This window comes from Scatophagus argus, chromosome 5, assembly GCF_020382885.2.
Source record: "Scatophagus argus isolate fScaArg1 chromosome 5, fScaArg1.pri, whole genome shotgun sequence".
Lineage (NCBI taxonomy): Eukaryota > Metazoa > Chordata > Actinopteri > Scatophagidae > Scatophagus > Scatophagus argus.
The window spans coordinates 9,075,474-9,092,664 of record NC_058497.1 but is presented as its reverse complement, the minus strand read 5'-3'; the positions used below and the strand labels follow the sequence as shown (position 1 = coordinate 9,092,664).

Genomic DNA, 17,191 nt, shown 5'->3' with positions numbered 1-17,191 from the left:
TGCAGCAGCAGGTTCTCATGCATTGTTTACAATTCACATTTGTTTATGATTCACAGTGATGTCACACCCTTTTTTGAGAGCTAGGTGCAAGACACTTGCAGTGGACTGAGGGCTGTGAGGGTACTTTCCATAGGGTTTAGTTTACCGCCCCACCCACCTTCAACCTGCACAGATGACCAATCAGCCACAATAACTGAAAGCACAGGTTTGCAGAGCCTTTAAAAAATGTGATGTACTTATAAACAAATAAATATAAGAATTTACAGAGTTGGCACTCCATTGATTTTCTGTGATGCAGCAGGAAAATTACAGACTATTTTTATTCCATTATATTTCAAAAGGTCCAATATTATTACAAACACTGAGTGAACCATTTAGGAAGTTATAGCTCCATGTTGAGATGGGCTCCTGGGCTACACTGAAAACTTCATGTGTATAGACAATATAGAGTTAAAAGATAAAGACAGCACGATCTGCTCTGTCACATAAACGAGAATAGTTTCTGCAAAGATCTGGACATGTATGGCTTAGTTAACAATGGCAGAGCACCATGTGCCTACAAGTAACCAGCACACTACAAAACCTTTCATTTATCCCTGATAAAGTGAAGGAGCAAATGCTTGTGTCTAATAAATCTAAGTAAATAACACCACTATCAAGTTCATTCATTGCTGCCAAGACATATCTGTGCAGAAGTAGCACAATCCAGACAACAAACAGACTCCCAACAAAGGATCCCAACAAAGACGAGAAAAACTGCAATACTTGAATGTGTGAAAGTAGGTCTGTCAAAAAGCCACCCGTGAGTTATATCTGTGCGCAGTTGCCTCCATTGAAAAACAGCATTAAATGTCTGTGTTCTCACAGGCAGAAGCTGGAGGAGCTAACGGTAGTCATCTATCAGCGGTGTCCATCCTGCGGTTTGTGTTGCTGTTGCTGCTTGAGGTAGTGCTGCGTGGTGACAAAGGGACATCTGACAGCATCCATCACAAGACTGCTGTGTCTTTCATGCCCTGAGCAGACATCTGACAGCTTAATTTCATGCCATTTCTTATCACTATCTCATAACCTTTCACTGCCTTTGGCTTCTAACAGACAAATGGGCGACACAGCGATTAATCTCTCACACCAAGTTAGAAATGATCCATCTTACACTGATCAGTTGAGTCAGAATGTCCCTCTCAATTTACTGGATGACAACACTAGGTATATAGTGTAGCTGCAGAACTGGGGACTTTCATTATCAAGGATGCTGATAATTGAACACAACAGGCACACTAAATGAGGCGTGAACGCATCCGGCAGAACACTCAAGTCAGTGCAACACTCATCCCAGAGGAGCTCTTTCTAACAGGATACTGCAGGAAATATGGTTACTGTCTCCTCTTATGTTTCTGAGTTATGCAGCTGCATAATGGCCAGAACAACAAAACATCCTGAAGAAGCTGAACTTTGACCTTTTGGAAATATCCTCACTTGTTATTCTATTAGACATTTGTGAAATTTTTTAATAATTAGCCTATGAATTCTTGAGTAATGGCAAAAATGCATTTCGTGAGGTCACCATTTTCTAAGCGGTTCATCCTCGAGTAAAGCCCTCTTGACTTTTGAACATCAGATAAACGTGCCTCTTTTGAAGTTTCCCTTCAGGTACATCCAGAGCATCTGCTTCATGTTTTATCACTATCTGACCCAAGCAGTGCCTCCTCCTTTGGTTTGAGAGCATGTTTTCCAACCTTCAGTGCTTTCAGTGTCAGAATTTCATGAACTTGATTGATTTGTGCAGAGAAGACACACTGACTGCCCACTGAGGTATTAATTCTTTGTTAAGTCATTCAAACTTTAGGGAGCATTAAATGCACCACCAGAGCAGCAACCAGCTTCACCAGAAAAGTCAGGAGATATTGACATGACCTTACTTATAACTGACATGCAACCTTTTAGGTGGAAGAACATAAAACAGAAACCCATGTGAACACAGTATGTCTGTGTGTCAGCTTACACAGAAAGATTAGCTGACTTCAGAGACTGTGGGAACTATGAAATTGTGCTGTCTGCTTGGTGCCACTCTCAGAGTTTACTGTAACTAAAATGTGACCAAAAAGTGTACACACTTTGTTATACCCACCACATGAACAGTGAAAAAATACACAGTTGAGAATTTGTCTTTTCATTTTTTATTCACCTTTCATTACAAACAGCTCATCCAAAGAAAGCAAACAGGAGAACCTGCAAGACAAAAAAAAAAAAAAAAAAGGCTGCGGGTCAGTGGATGCAACGTTAAAAACAAGACAAAGATAGAAAAGAAAACAAGATACGATGCATGCACATGTATGCTTCTGCTGTTGTACCTGATTATGCCTTCTCTGCTGCTGCCTCCTCGTCTCCACCCTTGGTGTTACGTGTGTAAATCAGCTGTGCTCTGTGTTTGGACACCAGTTTGATCATGCCTGAAAGACAACAGGACCGTGTTCCGTTAGCATGTTGTCACCTTTTTAATCCACACGTTTATATTTGATCACCACTTAGTCTGCACTGCAACTCACTTGTCCAGAAACTGTATGCAGCACATCATTTCAACTGTCAGTCAAGCGCTTAAATATGTTGTTCAAAGAGTTACCAGATTCATCTTTGCCATATGGACACCAATACTAAAAGAGGACAAGGTGTAAACACTGACATGTTTCAGCCACGCAGCTTGAGAATATGACAGCCTCAATAAGTGATGGCAAAATTAACACCTGCAGTTAAAACTACAAACTTTGGCACCAGTTATTATAAAATTTTGCAAAGTACAACTTTTCTTTCATTACAAGTGGCGGGTTTCATGTAGAAACACACTGAAACAAGTTAAACATTAAGACACTTGATGCCTGGTGGGATGCAAGAAAGTACATCATCATTAAAATGTTTTGAAATAACACAGACCTCTTCTATTTATACTCCGAACGCTTTGAAGAGTAAAGTTCTCATGACTTCAAAAAAATGACAAACTCAGTGTTGCAGCCATAATTAGTGATGTTTGTGGTTGTCATGTTACATATAAACCATGCAAATAGCTGTCATTTTCAAACAAGTGATAGAACTGCTATATTATTAAATATAAATATAATAAATATTAGAGGCAACAAGCGGTGCTGATGACTGGGACATGACTAGGATGCGCTTATGGTTTCATCAAAGCGTGGTAGATGTCAAAAAATGTTATTGTTGCAGTTTTGTGGTGGCTAAGTTCGATCCCTCTCCACCACTACACCTAATGCAAAAGATATGTATTCTGGCAGCAAAGATTACTTGACAGGCCAAAGAAAACATTCAGCACCAGCTCTAAGATGTAACTTTTAAAATGGCTTTTCTCTGCACCCAGGTTTTCCATTGTGACAAATTTTGATTTGTTGTAATCATCTTTTTTTATTACGATCTTGTCTAAATTTCACTTTAACAAAATAACTTTGCTGCACTAACTTACAGATGAATATGGATCTTAAGTTATTTAAACTAAGTAAGCAAACTGAAAATATAATAAACCCAATGTACCAAAACTACATTATGTTTTGACAACCAGAAAAACAAGTGGTAGGATGCAAATCGCCTTGCCTTGAGTTAAACCCCACATCAAGAACATCTCAAATTTTAAAATGTCTGCACGTATTTTGCCTCATCCAGTCTGCACCATTTTGGGGGAATTGGGGAAATATGTTCACCTTTGGCAAGCAGTTCCTGCAGGGCATTCCTGGCCAGGGAGCCACGGATCTTCAGCCTCTCTGACACAACAGCGGGGGTGATGAGTTTGTAGTTGGGAACTTCTTTGTACAGCTTGTCGTAGGTCGCCTTGTCGAAGAGCACCAGGTTGTTGAGCTTATCCCTCACTTTTCCCTTGGACCACTTCTGCTCAGAATTAAAGAACATGCTGTGTCAGTGATTAGGAACATAAAATGTTTCTAGTTAAAAATTATTCAGCAACCATATCGCTTGAAAAGGACCAATTCTGCATGAATATCAACTACTGCATACCTTCTTCTTGGCTTTGCCTCCAGACTTGTTGACTGGGTCCTTGTCCTTCTTGGACTTCCCAGTGTCCTTCTTCTTGTCTTGCTTGGGAGGCTGAGAACACAACCATAGGTTATAACCTTTCACACCGTCTCACTCTCAGAATGAGGCTGTATGAGGGGCCTGTCAACGTATGCTTTAATGTCTGTAAATCTCGTAAGGATGCTTCAGCAATCAGGTAATGAATAACAAAACTGCCCGACTAACAGAGCCACCCGCTTGATGTTAACTTGTCTGCACGACATGGCCTTGTCTTCGCCTTCAGCTTTTCGAGGACCACAAATAGCATAATGATTATTCTCATTGTAAAAAAAGAGATTATAGTTTTCTTAAACATCACCTTAACGTAAGGTCGAGGTAAATTGCCTTTAGGATATAATCAAAATGTATACGTCATTATAAATGACAACTTATTTCGGCTTATTTTCTGAAACCTCAGTGTAGCATGAAAGCGTGGTGGAATCAGTAAGCTAGCTAGCTAACTAGCCAGCTGCTAAATGAGTAAAATTAAACAGCCGTTTGCGTGATCCACACACTCTTATCACAGCGTATGGAAGCACATTGATGTCGCCAGGTAATCCGAGTAATTTCAAGTCGGAATGAGTTCCGAAAATATGGGAAATTTTAAACTGGGTTCAACAAAACGTGTAATAACTGTCCTCACCATGTTTCCTCGTCAAGATGTCGGAGCGAAAGGAAGTTCACCCGTGCAAGAGCCCCTTAGAACAACCTGTATATGCGGAAATGGTATAGGGACTTGTGGGAAATTGAGTTTTTTCTCAGTTTTTTTTTTATCGCATTCATTACTTTCGATCCTTTTCATTGACTCAACAAAATATTGTATAACAGTGACTAACATTAAAATAACCAGAAGCTCAAACTAGCAAAGTATGAGCTCATTTTAGGTTTTCCTATCTTTTAAGACTTTTGGGTCACATGACACTTTGTCAGCTGGGCAGGACGTTGCAAAAATGGTGATCTTCAGTGTCTATGTGGTAAACAAGGCTGGAGGTTTAATTTACCAATATGACAATTATGTCCCGAGGACGGAGGTTGAGAAGACATTCAGCTATCCTTTAGATTTAGTGCTTAAACATCACGATGAAAAGGTCGTCGTATCTTTTGGACAGCGGGACGGAATCAGAGGTAACGTTTTAGCATATGGTTAGCCCATTGCTACTTAACGTAGGTAGCTGGGAATTGCTATCGTTATTCAAGCGTAAGAGTAGTCAAAATAGTCAAAGTGTATGTACCGATGAAAGGGTTTATCATCTATGCCAATCGCTTTTTCAGACTGCATTAATGTGGATAGTTTCCCATGCTCTAGCTAACACGTTTATACTCTGCAGTCTGTTTGAATTCAAAGTACCCTTATTGTAACGCTGTAGATGTGAAAATTCCTTCCTTAGATATCTTTCACCATTGAGCTGAATGATTTTACAAATTCTGACTTTGTTTTGGGACGTAAATGTGTGTGTTGCCATTGCCTAGTGGGCCATGCATTGCTGTCCATCAATGGAGTCGATGTGGTCGGAAAGAACACAGCTGAAGGAAAAGACATCTTGGAATACTTAAAGGATCCCGCAAATTATCCAGTGTCTATTCGCTTTGGACGGGCACGCCTGAGCTCCAATGAGAAGCTGATGCTAGCATCTATGTTCCACTCGTAAGTCACATCCATGTTTCACATTTACCCTGGCTGGGCAGTGGGTTGGATCCAGTGGAGTCAGTCATTTAATCATCCAGAGGAGACGAGGACAAGCAACATTTTATTTGGAAAGCACTCACTCGGCACCTCTTTGTGATTCTGATTTATTATCTTCCCGTGAAGGCAAGTAAAAGAAATAGAAAACATCTTTTTACAGTCTTATTTTCTGTATGAAAGTGAATGGCAGAGAGCTCTGGGTCTTGCTAACAAGGGACACACTGATCCATCTTTTTCTCCCCTGATACCAGTTCTGATGCCCAAACTCAGAGTATCTAACAATACCAGTGGTCTTGGGGACTGATGAAATTGCTTCAGCGCATGGTGATCAGAAGCGATGTTGTATTTTGCATTAAACAGCCTCACCCTGTGTTTTTACCCAGGTTGTTTGCTATAGGCTCCCAGCTGTCCCCTGAAGTTGGCAGTTCAGGGATCGAGATGCTAGAAACGGACGTCTTCAAGCTCCACTGTTTCCAGACTTTGACAGGTTAGTGGTTTGAGTGAGTGCTACTGTAGGCGAAGACAAAGACCAGCGCAATAAGCTTGTTGTTGGTCATAAACCACTGTTGTTGAAGTGCTAGAAGAGAAGGCAATCGTATGTCTTTAGGCTGTCGAAGACATTTCAGCTCTCATCCAAAAGGCTGAGAGGAAGAAGCCTTTCGGATGAGAGCTGAAATGTCTTCAACAACCTAATGATATACGGTTGCCTTCGCTTCTTTCACTTCAACTACAATGACTTGGATGACTGAGAACCTACATCGACATAAACCATTGTCAGAACAAAAGCAGGCTGTGTTACTTTGGTCCATTAAAAATCCACCCACTCAATAAGAACATGCCTCATTTAATTATGTTTGACAGTAGCTACTTTAAATTTCTCACTTCTCACTCCTTGTTCCATCTGTCATTTCAGGGATAAAGTTCATTGTGTTGGCAGATCCTCGCCAGTCTGGTATTGATGCACTATTGAGGAAAATCTATGAGATTTATTCAGATTTTGCCCTCAAGAACCCATTTTATTCTCTGGAAATGCCAATCAGGTAACGGAGAAGCTGGGTGACGTGGCCTTCCAGTGTGTTGTGTTGTTATGTGTTTTAAAGTCATATATATGGTACTTGTTACATTCAGTATAAAATATTAAGTGTCCAGTGTCCAATTGCTTGTGTCATCTGTAAATGTTTGATTTTCAGGTGTGAACTCTTTGATCAGAATCTGAAGAGTTCATTGGAGATTGCGGAGAAAGCTGGCAACTTTGGAGCTGGATCCTGAACCAGAGAACACTAGACAGAATGTGCTATAATTTCTAACCACAACAGATTCACTGACTTCGTCTGACTGGGATTAAAGCTCAGTTGGTGGATTTTCATTGTTTCTTTTTCCCCATTTGGTATTGGACTGGTAATTAACACACTGTAAATATGTTTTGTAAATACTTGAAGATTAAATTACATACTGTATGTAAGCATTGCTTATTTCATTTGTTTTTGGTTCCATATATATTGAATTAATGAGTGATTAAACTGTAGTCTACTCTGCCCTGAGCATGAACTGTGAAAGTGAAAACTTAAAGTGTCATTTATTCAAGACTTTAACTGTTCTCATAAGGAAGACCACACGCTTTCTACAAAAAGACGACCATTGTGTATTGTCATTTCATTCATGATTCAATAGTACATTTTTTTAAAAACACAGATATTGTGTAATATACCAGTTTCTAAACCAGGGTCCAGTTTTCTGCTCTCATCATTGAAATACTTTACAGTGGCCTTTGGAGAGAAAACATTTCTCTAGTTGTGTTTTTTTGCCACATTTCGTGATGTGACGTACATAATGCACATTTGCCTCTTGAGTTATTAGTGCCCTGTTTACAGACAGACTGTATATACTGTATGTAGAAAAGGCGTTTGAAGAAAAAGTGCTCAACCTCTAAGAAAATACGGAGATGGCTGAAAGTATCTAGTTCTTCCTTTGGTGCAGAGGATGATGTGTGATGTTTTTAGTCTGCCTTCTTGGGCACGTGACCCATCTTTGTTCGGATGTTGCGCAGCAGGAAGAATCCAATAGTGGTGATCCCACAGGTGATCTCTGCTACCCAGAAGGCCGTTTCCCAGCCGTGGTGCTTTGCAATGGTGCTGAACGGTAGTCCGGACAGGAAGCCACCAACTGAGGAGAGTGGGAACAGATAAATTCATAAGTTGAGGATTGGAGAATATAAAGTCTCAATCTGCTTCACAAAAATATGTTAAGTGCCCTGTGGAGAGCTGTGTGGTATCTTGCAGTATATAAACTTCACCAAGTAAAAGTATCACTAAGAAACTGTTGGTATGGAATTGTACTATTAGTGAAAAGGCATTTAGCAGTCAGTAACAGCTTGTGAACGTCCCGCATAGTTGATGCACATTGTGGTGACTCTGAAATGAACCAACTGACTCACTGTTGGCCATCAGGGCAACAATGGCGTGTGATGTCCCGCAGTAGTTGGATGGGGCGCTCTCATTGGCTATAACTCCAAACAATGCTATTGGTCCATACGAGGAGAAACCGAAAGCAACACCCAAGCTGAGTATCCACACCTGAACGTACACATGAGAGATAAATCGATGATGAATCTGATACACTGAGCGGCATATTAAAATGCACCTATTAAAGTGCATTCACTGCATTGGTTATTAATTTGTGTCCAATGGGATGTCAGTGTTGGAACACATACCTGTGAGCTGTCAGGAGTAACTGTGACCCTGAACAGGTACATGGACACAAACATTCCAGCCATCATGCAGATCAGGATGAAATGGCGAGGGTTGCCATGGATTCTCATGCCTTGCTGTACAAAATATGGAAAAATATAAGACAAGTTGGCTTTGCTGCCGATTACCAGAATTGCACTGGTTTCTTATTGTCATGAAATAGAAATCAAAAAGTGTAAGCAGTCTATTGTCATTTTAAGGTGCTGAGACATCTGTGTATGCAAAGACATTGTGCAATTCAATGACAGTGAGTGGTCCAAACATTTTTACCCTCCATGTGCCTAATAACAGTAAATGTGTGAGTTTTCTCACAGACTCAGTCCTCCTCTGTGCTAATCAGTAACACGTGTATGACCTTGTTGTTTATTGTGCAGGTCTAGTTAAGAGCAGCTTTTGCCTAACTTGCATCTTAAAAGAAAGAAGGAAGTTATTTCATAAAGATATGAGGGAACACGAAACCAATCCAAAAACAATCAGTGTGGTGGGAAGTTAAAATGAAGTACTTCCCTACCATGTAATATATAATTATCAGCAGTACTTCCCTACAAAAGTCTTTTGGGATTTGGGGTAATGATACAGTCAGCTCTGTTGCCTGTAGCTGATCTTGGAGGCAATGCATATAGGTAGATATGTGCACCTGTTGTCATGTTGCACACGACAGAAGCAACTGAATGAGCCCACTTGGGGCAGCCAACAATAAACAGGTTAACTGGGGTGATTTAGCTGCCAACCACAAACTCACTTTGGCCACAGCCTTGTCAGAAAGGAAACCTGCTGCGAGACTTCCCAACAGACCTCCAACCTCCAGGGCACTCATGTATGAGCTACCTATGAAGAATAATACAGTGATTCACTAGAAATAAAAACTCTTAAAATATTTCTCAACAGAAAGTGCACGTCTCCCTTTGCATACCAATAAGCGTAGACTGGCCCTTGTCCTGAATGAGAAACAGCTGGCCCCAGTCAGTGCAGACCGTCTTCACCCCAAACACCACCAGGTAGGACACAGACAGCAGCCACAGGTAGGGTGACAGTAGGAACTCGGACAGGGTGCTTTCATCACTGGAGGATCCTGGAGGAGCAGGAGACAGGCAGAGCATGGAGAATAATTTGCCAGTCCAATGTTACTGTATGCATGTGAAACAGCACCACCAACATGCCACAATGAGTGTAACATAACAGAGGTGTGGAAGGGAGGAATCGCCGCTTCTGATCAGATAAATGCGTGTCTTCTCAACACATACTACTTTGTCTCTTCGCTGTGCATGAGGTAGACACAGCTTCCACAAGAGGCCTGTGAGAGGCACACTGGGTGCAGAGTCCACCGACCTTAAGTCACAACACATGAGGCACATGCTGAATGAAAATGCACACCCATCTGAGTTAAGGATTAACCGAGTATTGCTTACAGATATACTAATTCAGTCACTGTCAGAGAAAAGCAATGGCTGAAACGGCATGTTTCTGATTGTTATTAAACCTGAAGGGTTATATAAATAATCCTGTGAAAATCAGTCTCACCTCCTTTGCTCTTCTTGGCTGCTGCCTCTATATTGGGCAGCCCCACATCCTTAGGCTCGTTCTTGATGAGCAGGAGACAAATGAGGGAGAACGCTACACAGATCATTCCAGATACCGACAGAATCGTCCTCCAGCTGTAACTCTGGGCCAGCACTGTGGCAATGATGGGGCCAAAGCTGCCAGCCAGATTCATGCTGCAGGAGAGAACTGACCACCACGTCCCGAACTGAGAGGGCTCAAACCACTGACAGCAGAGAAGAGAGAATAATGATGTGAAATCATGACAGAGTTGACAGCGAGCATCATTATCTTGTCTTGGACACCCAGGAGGGAAGAAATAAATGAACCCATGCAGTGTTCTGCACTGACAGCAGGTAGTAAGCGAATGACATCCATTTGACAGTTCCTGTATTGCACAATGATGTGACAGGCTACGAATTAGTGAGTTCATCGTCTAAATGTGTGACTTTCTGCTGAATCCAGTCCGAATTTAGCAGCATTTAAATTAAAAACAATGGGTCTGCAGTCATAGGATTGTTAGCTATTAATGCTTAGTGTAACACAGAAATACATTAGAACTGGAAAAAAGTTTGAAGTGGCTTTAAGGAGAAGGGGTGTTTAGGAGCATTTGGTGACTTTATTCAAAAATATGGACCAGGTCTACCTTGTGTATTACTGTGTGAATGAAGGGGTGATTGCATACTGCTCTTTCACTCCAAAATTAAATCTTCATTTCATATTCAATTATAACATTAAGGACTCAAAATTTTATGTCAGATGCTCCATCTGTAGAATGTCCCTTTGGGCCCATATATATAGAAAAACATTTGCCTGGATTAATGAATTAAAATACAGCAGAGGAGAAAAATATCCTTCCTAAATCAAAAATGCAAAAAAGAAAAAAAAAAACAAAAAAAACAAACCAAAACAAAAAAACAATTAGCCACACAAGCAGAGGTCAGTTTTCAATAAGCCATCAAAATAAAGTTTATATGTTCCTAAGTCCTGAAGAAGAATATACATAAAAATACTTTAAGTATTAAATATTTTTCAATAAAAAAAATCACTTAATTGTTCTGTTAATTTGTTAAGTAGGTCAAATCTTTCCGTGAGTCCTGAAAACTATCAGCCATGAATGTAAAAGGATCGCATGTGTTTCCTCAGTAGTCAGTGCGTGACATATTTATATTTTGACTTTTGGTTTGTGTTTATACCTATAACTGAACCCAGGCCATACTTCATGTTCCCAGTTCATTTTAAAGTCAGTTACAGAGCCTGTCTTTTCTTTGTAACACGGGAGAGAAAAAGAAAAATAACCATCTTGAATCAGATATCAGTACACGGCAGAGCTGGTATACTGGCTTGTGTACCTTGCGTAGCACTCTGCCGCAGGGAGGCCAGCCGAGGCCCTGGCCCAGACCGTTAAGGAACCACAGGGCAGAGAAGACTGCGACAGTGGAGGACCAGGAGAAGAACACGTTGATGCCTCCCACCATGCACAGGCCAATAGAGAAGAGCCAGCGGGCGCTGATTTGGTCTGAAAGCACGCCACTGATGAACTTACTGATAGCGTAGGCCAAAGATTGACTGCTGGTGATCATGCCTGAACAAAAGTAGGGAAGTGTGCACAGAGCAGATAAAATGTTATTATTTTTTTACAATTTTCAAGTTTCTAAAAAAAGTCAAACTTCTGATTTTTGGAAGAAGATATAATCGTTATTGCTAAAAATGCTATCTTTATATTGTAAGACTATCCATCATGATTTACACTTATTCTTATGTAGAACTTACAATGACAATCAAGCATAAAGTCAATGTCTCATACCCAGGTCATCCTTGTCCAGCTTAATTTCTTGCATTAGAGAAGGCATCACAAAGGAGAAAGTCTTTCTGTTAAAGTAGTACAACGTGTAACCAACAAACATGGCCAGAAATATAGTGCCTCTGTAGTATCCATAACTTGCTGAAGCCATGGCTGCAGATTTACTCCTATAAGAATAGCAAAAAACTGGAAAAAATAGGGGACAAATCCAGAGGACGGAGCAAGCTCCTGCCGTCCGACAGACTTCTGCTCCCTGTGACAGTGAACTTTGCTTCAGGATCCACTGTGCAGAAGCAGCCGCTGACATGTGGAGAGGTGCTTGCGATCGGTACAGGGGGTTAATGGTCAACTTCTAAAAGCTGATTAGATCTGGGGTGTTACCATGTGCTGCAGGCCAGCCAGACGGGTAGGAAAGGGATTCACCAATCAGTTCGTGGCATCAATGCTGTGTACGGGCTGTTGTTTTCTTTAGGCTCCTATTTACAAAAAGGGTCCTTCTACTTGAACAATGACCTTGCTGTTCTTTCTGTTGCTGTTTGTCCATCTGAGGATGTTATGGAGGGTGTCTGCAGATTGATGTGGTTAATGATTTACTGGGAAGTCCAATAGTCATTACAGGCCAGGGGGAGGCTCCTCTCCAAGTGATGGTGTGTGTGTGTGTGTGTGTGAACTGTTGATCCTCAACAGCAAACGATCTAGCGGACAGAAGTCCTGCCTACAAAGCTGAAAAAGAAACATTAATCAGTCATTGTGAGTTGTTGGTAAGATCTGTGCAAGGCATGAAACAAACTGCAAGTAAGCGTGAATATTAAGGTCAAGTAAAGCTAAAACTTTAGATCCCATGATTCACATTAGGTATGAATGCGAGGCATATTTATTCTACATAGTCTTTAGTGGAAGCAATCCAGTATACCTCTGTGTGTCCAATTCTTCTTTTTAGTATCCAGCTCACAGCTATTTGCCTGTCGTGCTTTCTCGAAAACAATAGCGTGGTGTCAATGCTGTTTGTGAAGCGCTTCAAGTCAAGGTGGCAGAGGAGGGTTAGAGCATGAAGCTTCCGCATTTCAACGGTGCCGCCCATCCAGGAAGGCTGCTAATACAACGCCGTGTTTCAGCAGCAGTGATGTTATTAATCATAACTGTGACAGACCCTTGTAAAAAATAAGAGATCAACAACATATGTGTTGAACCAACAAATTCCAACTTAACCTGTCACTTTATTAAAAGTCGTTCTTGAAGCGCAGTGCGTGGCTGCACAGCCTAACAGGGAGCAGAGGACTAATATCGGATGCTTGATAATATATAACAATATATCGCAAATATAGCATTTTTGAACGCGGTTTGAGTTAAGGATGCTAATGTTGTAGCCTTTCTTTGCTGTATATTTATTGTTCTTCTCGTTTTGCACATAAAATTGGCTAGCCCTAGCTAACCATGATTTTCACAAAACGAGAGTACAGGATGTTACGTCATCTGGTACCGTCCCTCTGCCAGCCCTCGCATCTGTTCCCATGGCAACAGACAACAAACACACTTTCAATCAAACGTTAAGAAGCTTAACATCTATGACATAAAATTGAGTTCGTGTTATTCATCCGTGAATCTTGTTCATAACTACACTGCAACAACTACACCTTTAGAGTGACTAACGCGGCTAGGGGTGGAGATATTAATCCATTCTCAGCTAACCTGGACATCACTAACTACACGAACTAACTACAATCACTAAACATGGTAAGTTTTAAGTTAAAATAAGAAGCGATACGATACCATATTTCATACTCTACTGTATTGTACGGTTATTTATTAGCATTTGTGGTGATGTTAATCCCTGTAGAGACTAGGATCCAGCTCAAGGTCTTCAAGGAGCAGCTCTGATAGCCGCCGCTACCGCAAGCTGGCACCTACCTCTCAGGTGGACGAAACCCTGTTTGGGAGCTCAACACCAGTGAGTGTGTCATGTACTGCAAGGTAGACAGTTAATAAGTTATGAGTGGGTTTGTGACATGTTGCCAACGAACTCTGCCCAGGCATCATCGGAGCCGGACAAACGTGTAAAGTCAGCCTCTAAACCCAAGAATGAGTCCCAGAGGAACCAAGACGAGGAGCCTGTTCAAATCATCACCAAAGACCTCATTCGCAGTCTCAGGTTGGCCAGCACTTGCCTGTCAGTTTGCTTTTGTGTATAAAAAAGGATATCGTACATTTTAGAAGATGCAAATTTCAGCAGCTAAATTCAATTCAAATAATATAGAGCAAAGTTGAAAAGTGAGTACTATGCAGAGCAAGTAATGTATAATTTTACTTTATAATCATAATCATTTATAATCATTAATAATTCATAGCTATAGTATCAAGTCAAGTGGGTTTTTTTAAAATTGTCATTTCAGCTGTATACAGTAGTGTACACAGTGAAGTGAGACAACGTTCCACCAGTGGTAGCATGTCATAGAAATCTAAAATGTGACAACATTGTACAGGTGCTTACAATTCAGATTCTTAATGCAGTACTAAAACGCACAGAACACATAAAACAAGTCATCATGTCTTCATGCTAGGATCCCATTCAAGGATCCTCCTGGAGAATCCATTATTCTGCCTTCAGCTGAGTTTGAGCGGATCACCTCAGCATGCCGGGTCCTCACCAAGGAGGAGAAGGTGGCCCAGAAGGAGGCTTATCAGATGAAGAAAGAGGCAGACATTGTAGGACACATCCACACGGCCATTTAATTTGCAACCATGCAAGTCCTTCATTTTTTAAAAAATTTCTCTTTCATCCAGAGAGCTATAGAAGAAAGGAAGCGACAGATCTTTGAAGCTGACCTGTCCCGTAAGGAGAACAAGGCCCTGACTGAGCTGGAGCTCGAGGCCCAGGAGCATGCCCAGCACCTGGTGGAGCGGGCCAATGTGTTAAGGATGGAGCAAGAGGAAGAGATAAAGCAGCTCAACCAGGTGGGAAGCAGCTGTGGTCGACACATCAATCACTGGCAGTGCTTGTGATTTTATTTGTAGGAATGTCCTCTGTACATCAATATATATATATGTGTGTGTGTGTGTGCGTGTGTGTGGTCCCATCAGTTGATTCTTGGTGCTCAGTGTCAAGCTACACGTGATGCCCAGATTCAGGAGAAGAAACAGATACAGACAGAGTTGTTAGACGAGGAGAAGCGTCTGGATGCCATGATGGAGGTGGAACGCCGCAAAGCATTGGAGTCTGAGGAGCAGATTGATGACCTGCGCAAGCACCAGAGGATCAGGTGAAGGCAGCTCTGCTGGGAGATACACACAAAATCATTCAGGCTTTGATTCGCTTTGATGAATGAAAACATTTTCTTACACTTGACTAACCGGATATCATCTTTGCATAGAAAAAAAATGCTTGCTTTTAGCTTATTTGATCAACCCAAACCACCTACAATCTTTCTAATAAGATTCCCTTCTGGCAAACAGGAAAGACAAAGGACTTCCAGTTTAACATGGTTACCATGTATGTGTTGTGCCTGTGCTGTATTCCAGTGGGATGCAACAAATTTACGACCAGATTCAAAAACGTCTGGAGGACCAGAAAATGCAGGAGGAGATGAAAGAGCAAGAGAGACAGCAGATCCAGGAGCAGCAGGAGAAAATGAACCTGGAAGACCTCAAGGTGGAGCACATGCAGAGACAATGCACACAAACACTCAAAATGACAATACTGACGGAGTCACATGCTCAGAGGGATATGCAACCACATGTGTGATGCACTTGCATTGGAGGCTTTTTGCTCTCAGACTGATTGTCTCCTTCCAGGCCTTGGAGAAGAAGAAGGAGGAGCAACAACATCTGCAGGAAGAGATCATGCGCATTAATGCCGAGACCATGCGGGCCAAAGAGCAGCGAAGAGAGGAGGAGAAGCTGGCTGACATGAGGGATGTGGAGTACATCCGAAACAAACTGGTCAGATGACAAGCAAATTATCTCCATAGACAGACCATGGACAATCACTAAACTCCACACCCAAACAGCTCAGTTAAATAACTCTTGGTGTTTCATGACCTCTGCAGGAGCGAGAGGCAGAATATGAAGCAGAACAGAGACGAATCAAGAAAGAGAAAGAGCTCGAGATTGCCAGGATGAGGGCTCGCCAGGAAAAGGCTAAAGACTATAAGGCAGAGCAGGTCAGTAATTAAACTACCAGCTGATCACTACAAGGTGGTACCTGCTACATTTTCATCCTATCATAGTCTCATCAGACTTCAAAGCTACTTAACATCCATGCAGATCCATGGGCATTCAGTATGTCAAAATTTAGTGCGTCTGCGTGTCTGTGCAAATGACAGGATGAGCTCCGTGCTCGAAGGCACCAAGAAAGTGTAGACCGAGAATGGAGGCAAAAAGAGAAAGAGCTGGCTGCGAAGAAGGCTCAGGAAGAAGCCATGCTGAGGGCAGATCGCTCAGAGCAGGTTCATCGAAAAGAGCACCTCCTCTCAATCGAGGCTGGCAGGGAGAAGGCGGAGTTTGAGATGGTGCTCAAGTAAGAAACTTGAAAAAAAAAATGTTTCCTTAAGATTAAACAACCCACAGAAAAAAGTACTAGTAAAAAGTTCAAAAGTACTATTTCACACATTCACCTAAACCATTTTGTTAATAATAGTTTTCTTCTACCTTTCACCACACAGAGCTCAACAGGAAGCAAGCATCAAAGACAAGGAGGAGGAGGAGAAGAGGCGTCAGAAAGCGCATCGTCACGCAGAGGCCATCCGACATCAGGTGAAGGAACGTGAGCTGTCAGCCATAGCCAAGCGCAAAGAGATCTTCAAGGACGCTGAGCGGTTGATTGAAGAAGCCCGGCAGAGACGTATGCGCCTCGAGGAGGTCAGAGAGAAGAAGCTGAAAGAGCTCAAGTGAGTATGGGCAAGTTAATGAAATGACAGCCTTATGAGGAAACACAAGCTCTGTTGTGAATGTGAGTGCATATTAACTGAAAAACCTTGATGTGTTTGTCAATGCGCAGGGCAACAGGGCTCTCGGAAAAATACTGCAGTGAAGTGGAAAGGAAGGCCCGGCCCTACATACTTTGATCCAAAATGCAGCCAGCACATATTACACGGTTTCATTTAAAGAGAAAAACTATGTTTCAATTATAAATATAATTTGAATGTAATAAGAATGTTCCAGTCAAACTTATAAACAAATTTCATTGTTGTTTCATGGCTGTTTGATGAGATTTTAACATTTGACATTTTAGTAATGTATGGTGTTTCAAAGGACTCTTTGAATGTGAATGTGAAAGTATATTGCAAAAATAAAACAAAATAAAGTGACTTTTTGAGATATCACTACTTGATCTCATACACACTGACCCCA

At 41.5% G+C, this 17,191-nt stretch overlaps 4 protein-coding genes across 4 annotated transcripts; 2 read left to right on the top strand and 2 right to left on the bottom strand.

Moving 5' to 3' along the window:
* Positions 1 to 2,161: 2,161 nt before the first annotated feature.
* rps25 (ribosomal protein S25) lies at positions 2,162 to 4,831 on the bottom strand. The gene is made up of 5 exons (XM_046390499.1): positions 4,715 to 4,831; positions 4,015 to 4,104; positions 3,705 to 3,888; positions 2,352 to 2,450; positions 2,162 to 2,229 (listed from the first exon to the last, which is right to left on the bottom strand). The coding sequence occupies exons 1-4, from the start codon at positions 4,715 to 4,717 to the stop codon at positions 2,356 to 2,358; spliced, it is 372 nt and encodes a 123-aa protein (XP_046246455.1). The 5' UTR covers positions 4,718 to 4,831; the 3' UTR covers positions 2,162 to 2,229; positions 2,352 to 2,355.
* trappc4 (trafficking protein particle complex subunit 4) lies at positions 4,810 to 7,217 on the top strand. The gene is made up of 5 exons (XM_046390487.1): positions 4,810 to 5,196; positions 5,542 to 5,716; positions 6,139 to 6,242; positions 6,669 to 6,795; positions 6,946 to 7,217. Exons 1-5 carry the CDS (start codon positions 5,022 to 5,024, stop codon positions 7,022 to 7,024), a joined length of 660 nt encoding a protein of 219 aa, XP_046246443.1. The 5' UTR covers positions 4,810 to 5,021; the 3' UTR covers positions 7,025 to 7,217.
* A 156-nt stretch (positions 7,218 to 7,373) lies between these two features.
* On the bottom strand, positions 7,374 to 12,913 carry slc37a4a (solute carrier family 37 member 4a). Its single transcript, XM_046390372.1, has 9 exons — positions 12,759 to 12,913; positions 11,849 to 12,568; positions 11,394 to 11,626; positions 10,024 to 10,267; positions 9,416 to 9,574; positions 9,245 to 9,330; positions 8,466 to 8,579; positions 8,190 to 8,328; positions 7,374 to 7,918 (listed from the first exon to the last, which is right to left on the bottom strand). The coding sequence occupies exons 2-9, from the start codon at positions 12,150 to 12,152 to the stop codon at positions 7,752 to 7,754; spliced, it is 1,446 nt and encodes a 481-aa protein (XP_046246328.1). The 5' UTR covers positions 12,153 to 12,568; positions 12,759 to 12,913; the 3' UTR covers positions 7,374 to 7,751.
* Positions 12,914 to 13,319: 406 nt separating this feature from the next.
* On the top strand, positions 13,320 to 17,158 carry cfap45 (cilia and flagella associated protein 45). Its single transcript, XM_046390357.1, has 12 exons — positions 13,320 to 13,579; positions 13,683 to 13,793; positions 13,876 to 13,994; positions 14,404 to 14,548; positions 14,627 to 14,797; positions 14,924 to 15,102; positions 15,362 to 15,491; positions 15,635 to 15,781; positions 15,889 to 16,002; positions 16,165 to 16,358; positions 16,504 to 16,728; positions 16,839 to 17,158. Exons 1-12 carry the CDS (start codon positions 13,577 to 13,579, stop codon positions 16,903 to 16,905), a joined length of 1,605 nt encoding a protein of 534 aa, XP_046246313.1. The 5' UTR covers positions 13,320 to 13,576; the 3' UTR covers positions 16,906 to 17,158.
* Positions 17,159 to 17,191: the final 33 nt, after the last annotated feature.